Source organism: Ostrinia nubilalis, chromosome 28 (assembly GCF_963855985.1).
Source record: "Ostrinia nubilalis chromosome 28, ilOstNubi1.1, whole genome shotgun sequence".
NCBI lineage: Eukaryota > Metazoa > Arthropoda > Insecta > Lepidoptera > Crambidae > Ostrinia > Ostrinia nubilalis.
This window is the reverse complement of record NC_087115.1, coordinates 3736811-3756208: the sequence shown is the minus strand read 5'-3', so window position 1 is coordinate 3756208 and position 19398 is coordinate 3736811. Positions and strand designations below refer to the sequence as shown.

Genomic DNA, 19398 nt, shown 5'->3' with positions numbered 1-19398 from the left:
CTCAAGAGTGTTGTAACTCAAAAAGTGTCGATTTAGAATCGTCGAAAACTGTTTTTCATGTTTCTGTACCACTCACCAAAGTCGTCTTGGAACCAGTCGGGCTCCTGCGACAGCACCCGCTCGCCGAGCAGACAGAAAAGGGCGTGCAGGAGCGGCTCCTGCGAGCAAGGCTGGCTCAGGCTGACCAGGACTCCCTAGTGGCGTAACTATACCATACGAGGCCACTGTGTCTAGGGTTATTTTCCAGGGGGTTCCGGGATCATCGCGAGAGGGAGCGCGATTAGGGTCTTGGACTCTTGGGCCGGGGCCCCCTCAGATCGGTGGCCCGTGGCATTTTGCCAGCCCTGCCACCCTATAGTTACGCCACTGCTTTCCCAATGATTTTCACAAAGACCGGTTGGTATAGATCGTTTCATCCACGAAGACGTGCCCCACCAATTTTTGGTCGAGGGAAGCGGGGAGTGCGGAGAGATTGATCCGAGCAATCCGAGCGTCATTATCGTAGTATGCGTGTGCTCATCGATGATTTAGCGTGTACCGATTACACTCAAACATTAGCAGAAGAATAATGGGGCGCGTCTTCGTGCATGAAACGGTCTATAGCAGCCCTTCCAGCGATTTCCCCGCTACCTTTATGAGGTCGTCGGTCCTTGTAGGTGGACGTGTGGACGACAGGCCTTCCACTAGGTGGACCGACGATCTGGTGAAGTTCGCGGGAGGTGCCTGGATGCAGGCGGCACAGGCCCGGTCTTTGTGGACTACCTTGGGGGAGGCAAATACCTTTGTCCAGCAGTGGACGTGTGGCTGAAATGATGATTACTCGAACTCTCGTCCTAAACTTAAGTGACCACTCACCAAAGTCGTCTTGGAACCAGTCGGGCTCCTGCGACAGCACCCGCTCGCCGAGCAGACAGAAGAGGGCGTGCAGGAGCGGCTCCTGCGAGCACGGCTGGCTCAGGCTGATCAGGACGTGCTGCAGCACTCTGGAGAAAGGTACAGGGGTTACAAACGTCATCAAACACCCTTAGATCACATAAACTAAAGGGAGATGTGGCACACTGAAAACCAGCGCCGTGGCCTTCGTCACCGTGGGCCACGGCATATGCTGAGTGGGGTCCCGTTGCAGTGGGCATCTTGTTGGTGAATGGGTGGCACTGCTCAGTTTACTCTTGTTTTTATTTTTTCTTCTTCCATTATTATGTGCCACTGTCATGTCTATGTAATTGCCTGTATTTGTGTGATGTCCATTGTAATAAATGTATCTTTCTTTCTTTCTTTTATTTCTAAAAGGGGCCGGCCGGGGATAGTGTCGCAGCAATAAATCCCCACTTCGGCTCCCCTACTAACCATGTACACAAATAATATCTTACATGCAGATTTTGTACTTGCTTCAGCGGTACATATACTACATGCAGATTTTTATGTTACTACACGTCACATTTTCAAAATCAGCGCGCATTATTGCTCCGGACGAAAAAGCGCACTTTGAGCTTGAATATTTCAGTCATTTTTAAAGATATCAAAAAAGTAAAAACACAGTATTGAATCAATTTTTTTTGTAGTTTTTTTGGCATCTTCAACAAAAATTGTGCGCCAGGTCCTTTAGGTGTTATATTTTTAAGTATAAATGTATCAATAACGTTATGACGTTTGTAACAAGGGAATAAAAGACTGAATCATAGTAATATAGGTTGTTGCGGTTTAGAGCAAGTATCCACAAAACCATGTCAATAACATGTTCTACATTATTTTACTAGCTGCGCCCGCGACTTCGTACGCGTGAAAATAGTTTGAATAAATTTCCCGTTTTTGCAACATTTTTCTTTACTGCTCCGCCCCTATTGGCTGTAAGGTGATGTTATATAGCCTAAAGCCTTCCTCGATAAACGGGCTATTCAACACAAAAAAAAGCAAATCGGACCAGTGCCTATGAATTTTTTTTACTGGGTCTCAAATTATGTTTTTATCTAAAACGGTTCAATAGTTTAAGTGTCAAAGAAGCACCTACAATCCAATCTCACAAACTCTTCTATTACTAGTTTTTACCCACGCAACCTGTGGGCAGTGGGCTGCGTAGTTTTGGCGTGAAAGAGTAACAAACAAACATACTTTCGCATTTTTAACATTAGTAATATTATTAGGACTTGTGGATTGTCACATATTAAATGAATAACATATTAACAGTAAACAATGAATTTAGTTATTGCAATTTATATGACTAACTTACTATGACGCAAATGTTTAGTTATTTGTACTAAATAGGTAACTAAAATATAAGAGCATATAAGCTTGACTGCACTAGTAATAAACAACTATGTAATAAATGATGTACATAATTTATTATTAGCCACATGAAAACCACAAGAAACCATAGTGAAAGAAAAAAAAACTCGAAAATTCAACAACATTCAGCTAGGCAGCGCCACTACAATACAAAATTGGCGCCAATTCTATTTAGTGACTGGGTCAACGCCCTCTTATGTCATAATTGACCTTATGTTAATCTCGAGACGGCTACAAGTATTGCTATGTCTGACGTCCACCTGACCATCTGTACATCCGGTTATTAAAGTCGACACCAGATCAATTGACATACTTTTTTTATCTGTCACAACGCGATTCCAGTATTTGGTTTCATTAACAATCGAACTTAGGAACCTAGGACGTCAACTGACTATTTATTTATTGTTTTCAAGGTAGAAAAAATCTACTATTACCATAGACTCTATGGCATAGAGGATACAGATTGAATCAAAATCAAAAATATTTATTCAGTTTAGTTAGACCACATGTGGCACTTATGAACGTCAAAATGTAGTAAAAAAGAAAAAAGAAAAGGTAGCCCTTATGGGGCACTTTACGTCATGTCTCCACTTTTTGGCCCTACCAGCGCTTCGAGACAAATTTTGACAAATGAAAGACGAATTTTTAGAGAGACCTTCGATTCATAGACAGCCTTCACTATTACCTTTTTCAATTTTGCATAAATTATCGTTCTTCGGTCTTACGTAATTCGCAAAAAAAACTTATCATGGTTACGTTAAATGGGAGAATCGGTAAGTAACTTAATATTATAAAGTTGAAGAGTTTGTTTTGTTGAACGGCATAATCTCAGGAACTACTGGTCTGATTTGAAAAAAACATTTTTGTGTTGGATAGCCCATTTATCGAGGAAGACTATATTATGCTATATGCCATCACGCTACAACCAATAGGGGCAGAGCATCAATGAAAAATTTCAGGCGTAATCGCGGGCATTTTCTGGTCTAAAATAAAACAAAAGAACTCACCCATAGGCATGTTTCAGCTCCATCTTGGCGACTTTGAGGCATAAATTCTTTCTCTCATCAGTCTTCAATTTCTGCAAATGCTCTTGAAACAGCGCCTTACACGGCTTCAGAGTCATTTGACAGCAATCTTTCTTCGAGAAAGACTGAGAGAGCTCCTTCTGCAAATCCTTGTACTGCTTCATCGTCATAGAAAGAGAATTTGTGCGCTCTCTTCCTCTAACCACCTCATCTTGAATGGGAGAGTCGTCGAAGTTCGAAATATCTTGGAATTTCTCGTAATCACTGTTGCAAATGGGGGATGATCTTTCAGGGGAGAAAATGACTGATCGATCAGGGGAATAGGTGTACTCAGAAGTCCTAAAAGACCCTTGGGAATCCGACATGGGACTGGCTGCGTTTTCTGAGTGAGGTGGAGTCGGGAAAAGAAATTGTTGGGCTTTGGGCTGAGGCATTTCAGAGGGCAGCAGTGTAGTGAAGTCCAGCTCTCCAAAGAGTTCGTAGTTGAGGTGATTCGAGAACTCCTCGATTGGGTTTGGAGGCGATTGCTCTTGATGAGGGGGCGTCATGACGTTCACGTCTACCGGTTCTGGCAACTGCTGGGATTGGAAGAAGCAGGAGAGCAGATCTTCGTCTGTCTCTTTCGTTTGCGCGACCTTCTTCATGTCGTTTTCGATGACGTCGGAGACGATGTTGATCCATTCGTCGCCATATTCGTGCTGGGAGTTCTGTGAGGATTGCTGGACTTGGATCAAGGCGTTGTCGAACTCGATGGAGTCGTTGTGTCTGGTCTGATTCACAATGACTTGGCCACCGGTCAGCGTGTGCTTGTTGATTTGGATCTGCGAAAAATAAAATATAATTAATCATCGGTTTTGTGACCAGAAATGAGGGTAAGAAAGTACAGACAGATTGCAGAAAATAGGTGCCATTTTAACATTGCCACACTTGCACTAATGCCCAGTTTTTGGTTTGTTAATGGTTAAATATGAACAAAATGTAAACTAATAGTCAAATATTGTACTAAAAATCAAGCTAACCTGTTCGAAAAACGCATTTTGCTGATATTTAACCACTTTTAACTACGGATTAAGAAACTGGGCCTCAGTCGATCGCCATAAGATATCTGAGTTAGTTTAACTTAATTACTTATTAACCTTACAAGAGAGCGGAAGGTTAGTACATAAGATAATTATAAAGCTGAAGAGTTTGTTTGTTTGTTTACTTGAACGCGCTAATCTGCGGAACTACTGGTCCGATTTGAAAAATTCTTTCAGTGTTAGATAGCCCATTTATCGAGAAAGGTTATAGGCTATACAACATCACGCTACGATCAATAGGAGCAGAGCAACAATGAAAAATGTTGCGAACACGGGTTTTCACGCGTACGAAGTCGCGGGCACAGCTAGTGTAAGATAATATCTGTTACGCATAACGTAGGTATTTCCCAAGATATATTTATCGACTATTTCCTGATAGCTGCAGTCATTAACAGGTTATCTTCTTATTATTGTTTTTATTAACTATCTATCAGTCTGACATTGTTGTAGAAAAACAGCTTTTATTGCAACTACGTAACGTTACTTTCAGTTTGTTGCGTCGTTTTCTGTATCAATAAGAGAGACTAAACAATGTTAAAAAGTAGAAAAATTATTGCATTATTTATTTGTTACAGGACAGTTTATTATTTTATACAATGATTGGTCCGAGTCGGTGCCAGCCTGCCAAGTGCCATGGTTAAGAAACATAATATTTCACACAAATATCAATCATAGTGTGTTATAGTTTTTTTCCAGTTAAAAATTCTTTTGCAGCTTCTAGTCTTAATAATAGGGTAGCTGTCACCTTGGCTGTCACTCACCACTAGTCAATTGACATACTTTTTAAGAGCTGTCATACTCCCATAGGTTTTGTCTTCCAAAACCAACGACATTGGTAGATCGCGTAGCCAATTGACTTTAGTTGAAAACTACTAACTAAAATAGTTACTAAAATAGAATTTTTCAGCAAATTAAAAAGTAACTCGATTTTCAGGGTAAAAATGAAGATTCTTTTGTGAATCTGTGCTTTGGAATGTGTACTTGACACAGTTTATATTAAATTACACGTTCATTCTAGTCCTGAAAAAGCTGCTGTAAAATTAGATTTTTAGTAACGTTGACATCATAAAAGTTAGTTACTTAGTTAATTGTTTTAACTGAAATGTAGTACTTTACTTTATTAAGATTATCTATACAAAATATGCGATTGGTGCGTTTAGATAGACAGCTTAAAAAAAGTATGTCAATTGACTCAAGAATCAAGTAGTACCCAATTATTTAGCCTAGGCGCAGACCGTTGATTTTTCGTCGGGCAGTTGATCAGTATGGGCATGTATGGAAGTACGCACATTACGCCGATTCGATTTGGCCGATTCTTCATACAATTTAAAAATCGGGCACAACTATCGGCCAACTAAAAATCGATGGTCTGCGCCTAGTCTTAACTTTTAAAGCCAAGGCATGTTCCCTATTGGCATCAAAACGTACTTTGCGGAAAACTGGCACATTGCTAAAGCACACGCAAATGGAGGAAAATTGCCACCGGTCGAATTACCATTTAAGGAGTTAATGTTACAAAATAATTTGCTTGTACATATTACAGTTGCAAACAGTCATTTGCAATTATAGCTTCGTGTGATAATATTGCATGTAAGTATATTAATATGGTAAATTATTAAATGTATTCATATTGTTAATTATAGTGCCTATCTTCGTACAGTTGACAGCGTATCAGCCTTACGTCATTTTGTTGCAAAGTAGGACCGTAGTTGTAATACAACTAAGCTCCTGCAGTGTTCGGTAGATGACGTGTTGTTATTTGTACAAAACACCACAATAGTCTATAGTGGACGAGGATTGAACTATGTTGATTGTTAGGCTATTTTCTCACCTTTATATTTTATTGGTGAAAATAACCACAGCAGAAATTCTACTTTTAGCAATGGCGATCGGCGATTTTGCGACTGTATCACTATCGATGCAACATCGCGGGACAAACTTGACCTTCATTGGTCGGATTTTTATTGGCGGTCAAGCTGTAGATCCCGGCTACACAGGAGTTGCAGCGGTTGGGACGAGAGGTGGGACACGACATCAAAATCGCGCGTTTTAGCAACTTTATCGATGTGGCATCACGATTTTGCGACTTCATGCGTTCGGATGCGGTATCGGAAACGTTTTAGCGACTGCTGTCGCTACGTCGAGCTTCCGAAAAGCGACTCAATCGCCGCGTTTGCGATTTGGAATGTGTGGTCGCTGCATTTAGATTCTCAAAAGCGGCTAAATCGCCGATGCTAAGAGTAGGCGCACACCGTTGATTTTTCGTCGGCCGATAGTTTAGTCGGGCAATTGATCAGTATGGGCATGTATGGGAGTGCGCACACTACGCCGATTCGATTTGGCCGATTCTTCATACAATTTAAAATCGGGCACAACTATCGGCCAACTAAAAATCAACGGTGTGCGCCTACTCAAAAAGTAGCATGTGCGCTGTGGCTCTAAGCACAAAATAGATAGGGGCAGAAGATAATCTACATACAAATTGCGCTCGGGCAACGACATATACAACGTTCTAGGACTCGCTATTATTAGGCCCGTATTAACAAACATTACTATGAAGTCTCACAGAGTGAGGGTGAAACACGAACCAATCACAGAGCTCTATTCAATTTTTTTTCATACTAGGGGGGTCGTGTCATGGAAAAGGTTGAAAAACACTGCTAGTGTAACATTCCGCCACACAAGTATTGTCTATGAATAGGTTTTTGGGACCGTGAGCACGCGCACTATGAGACCTCATAGTAATGTTTGTGAATACGAGTGTAAGTCAGTAGATAAGTAAATAACTTCTTACCTGTCTACAAGGATCTGACTGCTGTACATAGTATGGACACGCATTCCTAGGTTCTCCAACTTTAGTCTTTATAGGTTTTCTGCACAACAGTACTTTATGTTTCCGCTTCTCTTTAGTACATTTCTGGTTTTCAACATCCTCAGTTTTATTGGAAGCTTCAGATTTGTCAACAGTTTCGTCATCAACGTCGTTTTTAACCGATAAAGGACATTTTTCGTTGTTGATATCCAAATTGTTAAATGCGTCGACGATTCCATCGTCTTTGTCTGTATTTTTGTCGTCCAAGTTAAGTTTTTTCAGAGATAGGATGACGTCATCGTCTTTTTCTTTACAATCATCATCTGATGGCACTTCTTCTACGTATTTCTCAGCAAAGCCACTGTCTTCTGACGATTGTGAGTCAATTCTGTCATTCCTGGCTTCCTCTTGAACTGTTTTGAACGAAAAGTTGTTTAATTCATCATCCTCATCCTCATTTTCGTTTTTGACTTCCAGTTTGTACTGTATTTTATCTAGAATGTTCGCGACTGTGTTGACAGGGATAGAATTAACATTCCCGTCTCTTTCTTTATCTGTTTTGACTGCATCTTCGCTGGGTTTGTCTTTTTTCTTGTCCTTTTTGAAGAAGACTTTGAGCAGTTTTTTTAGGGTTTTCTTGTCGTTCTCAGCCATTGATATTTGTGGTTGCGCGTTGGATACCTTTGCACTACCCATATTAGTGGTCGTTCGTTAGGATTTAGCTCTGGGCATTCTGAAACAAAAGAAGCGACATATTAATAACAGTTAATTATTTGACGCAGTTAAAGTCACGCCTCTTCGAACTCCTATGTTCTTAGGGCAGAAACTGCGTTAAGCGGGCACCCGCGCGGTTTCATACAAAGTGCTTCGTCGCGGGTGCCCGCGGGGGACTTTCGTATGAAACCGCGCGGGCGTCCACTTAACGCAGTTTCGGCCCTTATGATTAATTTCGTTGCGGATCCAATGACAGTTTAACTTTCAACTTTCGACAAACTTGACCTTCACTGGTTGGGTCTTTATTGGCGGTCAAGCTGTAGATCCTGGCTACACGGGAGTTGTAGCGGTGGGAACGAGAGGTGGGAATAGTCCCGTTAGTCAATTATTTGAAAAAAAAAGCATAGGTAATTGCGTATTTCCTTCTCAGTTAAATTAGACAGTTGTATCGCTAAAAACTTTGTTATTTCGTTGGGAAAAAGGGCGATATCAAATATTACGTCTTGTTTCTTCTGCTTTTGATCCCTTAGAAGAACGGAATTTTGTTAGGGATGAAGAATTACAAACCATGTACCTATACAAACCATGGTAGACTGGACGAGCTAGGTAGAATGTATAAAGAAAGGGATGAGTTTTTGTCTCTTTCTTTCACAAAAGGAGCGAGGGAGAAAAATGTATTGTTCTATTGAAATAATGGAACTATTTCAGGTAGCTTTGGGTTTGTCTATTATTTTCAATTCTATGGTTGTTCATAGAATTGAAAATAATAGACAAACCATAAAAAATTCATAATAAGGTCGCAAGTACCAAAGGATGCCATGTACCATAGAAGGATCAGGTACTACGTACGTACCTGATGTGGTAATAAAAAGAACTCATAATGTACCAAGCTTTGCTAGTTTTGCCAGCGCAACACTGAACCGATTTAAGTAAATTATAATAACAACAATGTTAACAGCATTGTTGTGTTCCGGCAGTTAGAGGTAAGATAGCCAGTTCCTCCGTGATTGAGGATTCCGGGTGAAGCTCGCTTCCACCTTCGGCCTGATCGTCACTTACCATCAGGTGAGATACAGGCCAAGAGCTTCCTCGTTGTGTATAAAAAAAACAACTCAATATAAAGACAGTTTGTGAGACAGGGAAAACTGGAGTTTTCATCCCGGTTCTGAAACGGGAACACACGATATAGTGTGATAAACCGAATTCACGTGCGATGGAACAACAGTGAGGGCTTAGTGTGAATTTACATCAAACGTCCTCACTAGTGAGCGCGTTAAAAAAATGTATGAAAATTTTAGTTCTTGAACGTTTCCGCTAGGGGCGCTGTACAATCCGTCATACATTTAATGTTATTTTTTAAGCGCTCACTAGTGAGCGCGTTTGATGTAAACTCACACTAGGCCCTCTGAACATTAATTTAAACTTTTGTAAGAAGTTAAGTTGTTGAATAAGTCTTAATTGAGAGAGATCTCAAGAATCGCGTATCAAAACTTGAGAACGAATAGCTGGTCTATACTTAACTTACAAGCTCAAGTCGTTGAAACGTTGTCTCAAGAGCAATCTCAACTCTCAAGTGCGTGTCAAGGTCTTGAATGATTAATGTACAAACGACAGACATCAGACTAGTTAAAATTTTGTTGCATAATCGCTCTTATGTAACTGTAATAAGATTCTGCATTGTTTAGCTTATTGTACTGTCTGTACAGGGGTATGTAATTTTCTAATTGGGTCATTCCATTATCGCGGGTGTAACACTTAGACGCCTGTTTTAGTTTAACCTAATTAAATAAAAAACATTTTTAATTAAATTAGTATATAAAATACCACATTTTAATATGTTTACTTTATATTAATTAACAAAATCTCCAATATGACACTTGAAAAGCTAGGATCCCTTGTCCTAATCCCCAAAATATCATATTAAAATTTTTGTTAATTAATGTATACACACGTATTAAAATGTAGTCCTTAATTCATAGACTAATTTAATTAAAAATGTCTTCCATTCAATTAGGTTAAACCAAAACAGGCGTCCAAATCTTGCACCCGCGATAATGAAATGACCCAATTATAACGCTGAAGAGTGGTTTGCTTGAAAACACTAATCTCAGCCCATTTATCGATTAATTTCTCGATAATAATCACCCCACACTACAGCTAATAGGGGCGGAGAAGTAACGAAAAGTGTTGCAAAAACGAGAAATATTTATTCAAACAATTTGCACGCGTACGAAGTCGCGGGAACAGCTATTTTTGTATGAGGAAATCCACATTAAATTTTTATCTACTTGTCAAGACTGCTATCTTGCAATCATCTGCTAATCTTTGGTCCTGGGAATATCTAATCAATCAAAACGTTTAATTTTTAGACAATATTTCCTCTTTTTTGTGCGCCATATTAGATTAAATAAACAATAGTGTAACTTATTTTGTTTTAACCTTCTTTACTTGTGAAAACGCTCAGTAGACTTTTTGAGAATGAATTTATGCTAATATTATGTATTTTCAAATGTTGTTATATCCCTGTTCGAACTTCGAAGATATATTTTGAATATATTTACTGGGTGGAAACGATAAGTGATCTCACTCGATTATTTTTAAACTATACAAGATATCCAAAAACAGGATAATGATCCTGAAAGTGCTTCCTTAGCTCTATCCAATGGTACCAATAATAGGTTACAAAATGAAGTGGTTCTATCCGAAAATTCAATGTTTCCAGCTTCCATACATTTAGTAAAACCACATAATATTAAAAACTATACAAGATATCCAAAAACTGGTTACTGATCCTGAAAGGGCTTTACGAGCTCTATCCAATGGTATCAATAATAAGTTACAAAATAAACTGGATCTATTTAAAAATTCAATGTTTCCAGCTTCCATACATTTAGTACTGCCACAGTCATGGCACTAATTTCTTGATAATATTATAACAAGTAAAGCCAAAAGCCAATGTTTTCCATGAATAATTTTAAATAAGAATGCAGTTTACGAGTTCATTTTAAGTATTTATTATTTGATAAAAAAAAATAACACTTCTAATATTGTGTGGCTGGCATACATTTAGTATGGAGGCTGAGAACATTACATTTTCCGATAGATCCAGTTAATTCTGTAACCTATTACTGATACCGTTTGAAAGAGCTCATGAAGCACTTTCAGGATCAGTAATCAGTTTTTCGATATCTAGTATAGTTTAGAAATAATCGAGTGAGATCACTTATCGTTTCCACCCTGTATATAATCTAGAATCTGCAGCAGTCTGAGTACCTAAGTTCTATTAATTACAACTGTCTACAGCATTTTTGCGCACGGGTTATGCATAGCTTATTTTTATTGCTTTAATACCTAGAAATAAGAATAACAACAAAAAATGGTTCTGAATTTGCTTTTATGTGTAAAAAATAGAAAAATTCATATCAATGAATGTATGAAACATGAACATAGAGATGATTTAGTTTGTTGCCAAAATTTTTTTTTCTTTCTTTCTTTCATTCTTTCTAATTATTAAAACATACCAAACATCCATTGAAGATTTATTCTCACAAGAGAAAATTTAAAATAGAGTCCAAATATTTATTAAAAATGAGAAGTTCTAATTTCCTGTCATGTTCCATAGAAGATTTTTCTCATAAAAATCTAACTCTATCATGCTTTCAGTATACTGGCCTTGGTAACGTCGTCTCTCAAATCCCACTATATTTTGATGAAAGCGTGCTCTTTGTTCTTGCGAATAAGCCCCCATAATTATCTTTAAATATATCCCAATGAGAATGTGGCGTGCATCTTTAGAGACATTCTACTATGAAGATGGAAAATTCAAATCGCTATAACTTCTTATAAAGCAAATATTTTCGATTTGTAATCGCACTTTTTTATATAAATTTGCTTATATAATCAGAATATAATAAGTAAAATCCATGCGCAAAAAAAATTTTTTTTTTGTCGACTGGTGTTATTTGCATAAAAATTTAAATTATGGGTTTGACTCTTGTGGGTTCCGTACCGAAGGATTCCAATGGGACCCCTTTGGGTTGGGACCCAATCTTCTAGTAAATACGGAACCCTTAGCGATCGAGTCATTATCACACTTGACCGGGTTTTAGTTCCGCACGTGCACGGAACACGGTCATCTCGCACCAGCTGCAGGTCTTCGTCAACCGCTGCCTTCGCCGAATTCTCGGCATATACTGGCCTGAGAAAATCTCCAACGTCGAGCTATTGGAACGCTGCCATGAAATTCCGATCGACCAGCAGATCAAGCGCCGCAAGTGGAACTGGATTGGCCACACTCTCCGAAGGGATCCTGATCACATCCCCAAGCAGGCTCTGGATTGGAACCCCCAAGGAAAACGCAAACGTGGTCGCCCCAAGCAAACTTGGCGTCGCACTGTGGCAGACGAGGCGAAGAAGATCGGCAAGACTTGGAGCGAGATCAAACACATAGCTCAAGACCGAACGCGATGGAGGACTGTTGTGGACGCCCTCTGCCCCATCTAGGGGACATAGGACCATAAGTCAAGTCAAGTGCACGGAACACAGACTAAACTATAGTTCCAAAATACTGAACTGTCCTATCCATGACATTGACAGTGGGGCGCCACCGTCAATACCGGATCGCTGGTTCCGATTTTTGCCATGTTGAAAACCATATAGTTGAACGATGGTATCGCCCCCCTGTCATTTGAGTTTGGTGGGACAGTTCAGCGTGGGCGTGGGTCATCTAATACCACTATAATACGGAGTTTCCCGCGTAAAATCTAATGTCAAATATTTTTTCTTTTTTAACTTGTTGCACGTAGCTATGCCTTTTAAAAAACATAATTTATAACCAGCCAGCGCGTGGCAAAAAACACTGGATGCCATCTACGATCGAATGACGTCATAAGCTGTATAATGCGACGCCTTTGCTTTCCCGCTATGTTAATAAAACGAACCGTGCGTCTGGTCGCCAGGCATAATAATTTTGCATAATCTATTTTCAACGCTTTTTTGATATAATCTATTCTTCAACTTCTTGGCGGGAAAGTAAAGTGTCATGTTATGGCAATTTTGTTTAATTTTCTTTTGTGTTTGCGAATATGAATGCGAAATAACGCGTGATTATTTACCATTAGGTATTCGTGAAGTGCGTGAGTGTTGGCAAATACAAAACGGGGCAACATCAGTTCAAATTCTCTCAACTCTCAAGTAGTCCGTGTGTTGTCTCAGTAAAGTTAAAGTGCTACTTTACTGAAACTCAAGGGAATTGGGGGGTTATCATCTAAGATTCATCTAATACCTATAAAGAATTGGCCTAATAGGCAAATAGAGGATTTCTCAAGTAATTAATGTAAAAAATCCAAAAAGTGTATTATTTTTGGCAAAAATTTTAATTACAAGATTCATCAATATAATGGTCTTCTTCTTGTCGTGTCGACAACAAACCTACACAGGGTCGCGTGATCGCGTCGGCCCTAAACTCGGCCACAAGAATGGTTAAAATCAAAATTTCTTCAGGTGAAGCCGTGGGCAGAAAATAGTACAGGCGACAACATCGTGAAATTGTGGAATACAATGAAACGTCATCTATTATGTAGATTAGGCATAATTTATGTAGGTAGCTGTAGTGCGAGCGACAGCAACAAAAATGTATATTAGTCTCTCTGATGGGCTGTCATCTGTACCAGAGTAAATACAATTGAGTAGGTCATCTTAAAAGAAACGCACCGAGCGCGGTTTGTATGTGAGCGCGCGCCAATACGTATGCGGCGCGCACGCACACACTGACAAAATTCGGCGCAACCACGACTGGCTCCCCGCTAATCCCCGCTAAATTTTGTCAGTGTGTGCGTGCGCGCCGCATACGTGTTAGCGCGCTCACATACAAACCGCGCCCGTGCGTTCCTATGAAGATGACCTACTCATTTGTATTTACTCTGTCTGTACAGTCAGCGTCAAATAATTCGTGACACCCAAAGTAGCCAAAAAGTTCGCAACACGTCTTAATAAGGTTGTGTCAATCAACTTTTTGGCCACTTTGGGTGTCACGAACTACACTCGACATCAAATAAATCGCACCTCCCGCGACAAGAACTTTCAAACGTATGCATCCCCACTTCCCACAAATATTGGCACCATTTAAAAGCCTAGTTCTACACTTCATTTCATTAAAGGAAAGGTTTTTACCTTAAAAATGTGTCTTTAGAAGGATTCAGAGTCACTTCGTTAAAAAATAGGTAGTTTCGCTTGAGCCAACTTTTATGGCTATAAAACTGTTAAGTTGGGCTTGGGATTAATCGCTATCCATCTGTTAAAGAGGACACGTGAGATCATTATTTGGTTTTATAACCATAAAAATTGGTCTAATTGAACCCAGAGGTGAGCCCCAAGTGAGGTCTTTTTTCAAGTCACATTTATGGTATATGTTAATCGTTTATTAGAAATTTAATGTGTTTTTCTTTAAGGATATTTATTGAGCTTTCAAATAACACCAATATTGTTGGGGCACCATGATTGTGTCAGAAGAAAATCTTTAAAGTTCGCGTCGCAGAAGGTTAGATTTATTTGATGTTGAGTGTATTTGAAGCTGACGTTATACATTGGCAAATGCACTTCATAGAGATACTCTAGTTCTTTACGTCTTATGACTTCCCGTCATACTTTTGCCAGCCACAATCAGTCTTGATAAATTAATTATTACTCTTGTTTGACGTTACGTTATGTACAAACGAACAGGAAATCTAATACAAGAAGTTAAAAATACCATACGGCAGATTTGCACGAGGAAAACTTGAATTTAGTGGACATGGCTATATTAATAGTATGATAAATACATTATTTATAAATAATAATTCTCATCGTAGTTGAAAAAAGAGACCTGTTTCTAAGGCTGAGTTGCATCATCTTACTTTGACAAACGTCAAAAATTTGTCAAACTCCATTCAAAAAGCACCGGTTATTGTTAGTTACGGCCAAACTAAGTAAGTTGGTGAAACTAAGTATTTTTCTCCAAACTGCCGGGTTAGATTTCGAATTTCGATGCCACTTCGCACGTGGGTGTAATTGGGGTCCTTGAGGTATCCCCACATAAATACCACAACATTCTGTATCATTATTATTGATTCACGGTAAATATAAATACCACAACAGTATGGCTATTGGTTCACGAACACTTCCCATTTTTTTACGGGACTATTCCCACCTCTCGTCCCCGCTGCAACTCCTGTGTAGCCAGGATTGACTGTCATTGGACCCGCAACGAAATCAATCAGAAATTAATTTCGTTGCGGGTCCAATGACACTTTAACTTCCCCCGGGACAAACTTGACAACACTGGTTGGGTTATTGGCGGTCAAGCTGTAGATCCTGGCTACACAGGCGTTGCGGCGGTGGGAACGAGGTGGGAATAGTCCCGTAAAGCATAAGGTTTGGGAACCTATGGTTTATTATCTAGAAGCCTAGTCGACTACAGACATAAAACATTTGAAATAGTAGGTAACGTTACAGGAAAACAATAATGATAAGGTTAACGAGGAGGATAAATTGGTTAATTTAAATCATTTACAAAAACAAGTGTATTTTATTTGGATATAATGTAATTTACCTCTCGTAGTTAACCAAGCTTCAAAATGTAGCATAGCGTTACCACCAGCAGAAGAAAGAGAAATAAGCTGACCAGCCACCATAACAAAGGTACAAACGTGACAGATGTAAAGCTCATAATATAGGTGACCTAAACTGAACTGTCCCACCAAATTCATTGACAAGGGGACGCCACCATCGTTCAACTATTCAGGGTTTCTATCTACACTATTAAGGGCTATATTTCACCGGGACACCATGGCGGCGCAACCAGTCGCCGCTACCAACAAAATGTATGCAGCTTTGCGCAACCAAACGGACACCAGGTGAGTAACTCTCTATAGAGCTGTATACATTTTGTTGGTAGCCGGCGACTGGTTGCGCCGCCATGGTGTCCCGGTGAAATATAGCCCTAAGAGTACTTTCCCTGCAGGTGACATTACAAAATTCCACCGTGTATAGTTTCCAACATGGCAAAAACCAGAACCAGCGATCCGGTATTGACGTTGGCGCCCCGCTGTCAATGTCACCAATATCACGGATAGGACAGTTCAGTATATTGGGTCTATAGCTGAGACTTATCAACTCGGAAAGGGATCAACACCGTATCGCCTTTCGCGAGCTGTCATCGCCTTTCGCGCGCTGTCAACCGCGAGGCGAGGCGTTTACGTTACGGTGCGGGTGTGCGTTGCAGTATGGAGTTTCATACAAAGAATACTGACCGCCTCGAGTTGATACGGTTACGATCCCCATCCGGGTTGATAAATGTACGACGGCTTCGCTCCGGCATTTTATGTACATCTATTTACGTCACGTACTAGAACTTCCTGATTTTGATCCTTCCAAGTCCGAAGAAATAATACATATTTTGTTACTTTAGGCCGTTGGTTGTACCTACTTACAATATTTCTTGACTCTTATCTGTGATATAGATTCAAGCCATATCAGAAATTATTAAAGTTTATGAGAATATTTATTTCTTATTCTTTAACCTGTGCTTTAACGCCTAAACAACTAAACCGATTTAGAATGAGTTGTTTTGAGAAAATTTGAGACCCAGAGGAAAACAGGATAAATGGTAGCTGTCGTATTTGACTTAGGATGCAGAATAATAGAGAAAGTCTGTGATGTCTGAATTTCAATATTTAGACCAAGGCTTGAATTGACATTATGTAAAATATCTTGAAAATCGCCTACTAATTTCTATAGCCTAAGCCGAAGATACGCCCCACGATAAACTTTATCGATTTTATTACGATAAGCCCATATGTTTGTCGTCTAAAAACGTCGATAATTTTTTCCTAGCATCTCTGCATGGCTCTATAATTCGCCCTTGAGGTAGGCTTGAATCATGGAGTTAGAATACTGAACTCAGGTTAATGTACTTTGAAATGTCACTTAAAGATCTATTTAATGGCGCAGTTACAATATGCGGGACATTGATCGAGATATAGTGTAAACACGCACTTCAGTATTAATCGTCGCGCGTTGCCTATACTTTGGTGTGCGTGTTCACACTTCTGTTCGATCAATTTCCCGCATAGTGTACACGCGCCATAAGGCAAAGGCACACGTTGCTAGCGTTTTTTTGGCAATTCAAAATACCATAAAAACATTTTAAGCAGGGTTTTTTGTCAGAACAATCCGTATAAAAAGTACAGGTGAAAAAACCACGCCATTAAGGTCTGAGAGATAACACGTTCAACAATCGTGTTTTGATGCTTTGGCCAACGAGAGCATTAATCCCGTTTTTTTAATATGGCTTCACAATAATCACAATATTTACATTAATTTTCGATTAGTAGACATTTGGTGTTACATATTTATCTGGAATGGAGGCCGCGTACCGGAAAACGCACCGTGGGACGTCCACCGACATGGTGGACCGACAACATCACAAAGGTAGCAGGGAAGCGCTGGACGCAGGCCGCTACCAACCGATCAACATGGAAAGCATTGGGGGAGGCCTATGTTCAGCAGTTGATGTCCTATGGCTGAAATGATGATGATGATGATTTATTACAAAAAACTTAAATAGACGTTAAACGTTTTTAAATGTGTTGCACTCTCAGATCATAGAAAGAGAATAGATATGAAGTCGCGCGTAACTACAACGAGAACCAGTGTCCCCACATTTCCCCCACCACAGCTCCCACACACACATTCAACTGTGTAAAAACAAAGCGACTGAGAGTCTACGACAACATGTGCAACCGGCTTAAAAGTGCTGTGATTGGCCAGAAGGCGTGCCTTATGGCCAATCAATGGCCGCGTGACGTGACGCACACTTTGAAAACTAGTGAGAGAACAAAGATAAAATGAAGTCGACAAGATATCGATACTTTAAATCGCTAGGGGCAAGGCTCGAAACTGGTTTCACAAAATGCTTATGTATGAAAACCTTTTTATTATTATACGTTATTATTAACTACTATCACGCATTTACTTTTTAACCGCTTGAGTCCCAGACGGCATTAATTAATGTCATAACAATTGATTATCTATTGTGTCTAGATTCGCGGGCCTTGAAGGATTAATTATGGCGATCTGCGTACCGCATATGTTTATCAAAAATAATGCCTATATTAGGCTTTCAACTAGCTCTTATAGTAATTACATAGTTGACAGTTACTAATTACTTCTACTGTTATTATTTTTTTTGTAAAATCTTATAATCGCAAGTAACACATAATTTTTTTATTTAAAATTACAACATAGAAAATTATAATTTACTTCTATTTATCGATAATAGGAAACCGCATTAGAACACGAGCACGGCACTATGTTACGACCGGCACATGAGGCCGTACTGTGTATTTTCACACGACAGTGGAAATCGGAAGAAATTAAATACATCGCGCAGTAGTTGAGCATGACATAAAGTGGTTGCTAACTAAATCGTCAATGTACAAGTGTGTTAGAATTTTTATCACCACTGATTTCGATATCGCAGTAACAGTTACGGCACTGAATTCGTTCGTAAAAATGTTAAGTTTTTTTAAATTCGGAGAACATTTCCTTAGTACGACTGAATCGCGACCTCAGATCATAGAAAGAGAATAGATATGAAGTCGCGCGTAACTACAACGAGAACCAGTGTCCCCACATTTCCCCCACCACAGCTCCCACACACACATTCAACTGTGTAAAAACAAAGCGACTGAGAGTCTACGACAACATGTGCAACCGGCTTAAAAGTGCTGTGATTGGCCAGAAGGCATGCCTTATGGCCAATCAATGGCCGCGTGACGTGACGCACACTTTGAAAACTAGTGAGAGAACAAAGACAAAATGGAGTCGACAAGATATCGATACTTTAAATCGCTAGGGGCAAGGCTCGAAACTGATTTCACAAAATGCTTATGTATGAAAACCTTATTATTATACGTTATTATTAACTACTATCACGCATTTACTTTTTAATTATGGCGATCTGCGTACCGCATATGTTTATCAAAAATAATGCCTATATTAGGCTTTCAACTAGCTCTTATGGTAATTACATAGTTGACAGTTACTAATTACTTCTACTGTTATTATTTTTTTTGTAAAATCTTATAATCGCAAGTAACACATCATTTTTTTATTTAAAATTACAAAATAGAAAAATATAATTTACTTCTATTTATCGATAATAGGAAACCGCATTAGAACACGAGCACGGCACTATGTTACGACCGGCACATGCGGCCGTACTGTGTATTTTCACACGACAGTGGATATCGGAAGAAATTAAATACATTGCGCAGTAGTTGAGCATGACATAAAGTGGTTGCTAACTAAATCGTCAATGTACAAGTGTGTTAGAATTTTTATCACCACTGATTTCGATATCGCAGTAACTGTTACGGCACTGAATTCGTTCGTAAAAATGTTTAGTTTTTTTATTTATAAGCAAAATACCAATGGATTTGCAATA

The 19398-nt window shown here is 39.3% G+C and overlaps 1 protein-coding gene across 1 annotated transcript in view; it reads right to left on the bottom strand.

Moving 5' to 3' along the window:
- The window catches only part of LOC135085204 (uncharacterized), a 54338-nt gene that overhangs the window by 12468 nt on the left and 22472 nt on the right, over positions 1 to 19398 (bottom strand). The window contains exons 2-5 of the mRNA XM_063979957.1: positions 7182 to 7932; positions 3291 to 4129; positions 821 to 983; positions 77 to 194 (exon numbers count right to left, since the gene is read on the bottom strand). Of these exons, the coding sequence (XP_063836027.1) occupies positions 77 to 194; positions 821 to 983; positions 3291 to 4129; positions 7182 to 7895 (1834 nt within the window). The 5' untranslated portion in view covers positions 7896 to 7932. The remainder of the gene's footprint in view (positions 1 to 76; positions 195 to 820; positions 984 to 3290; positions 4130 to 7181; positions 7933 to 19398) is intronic.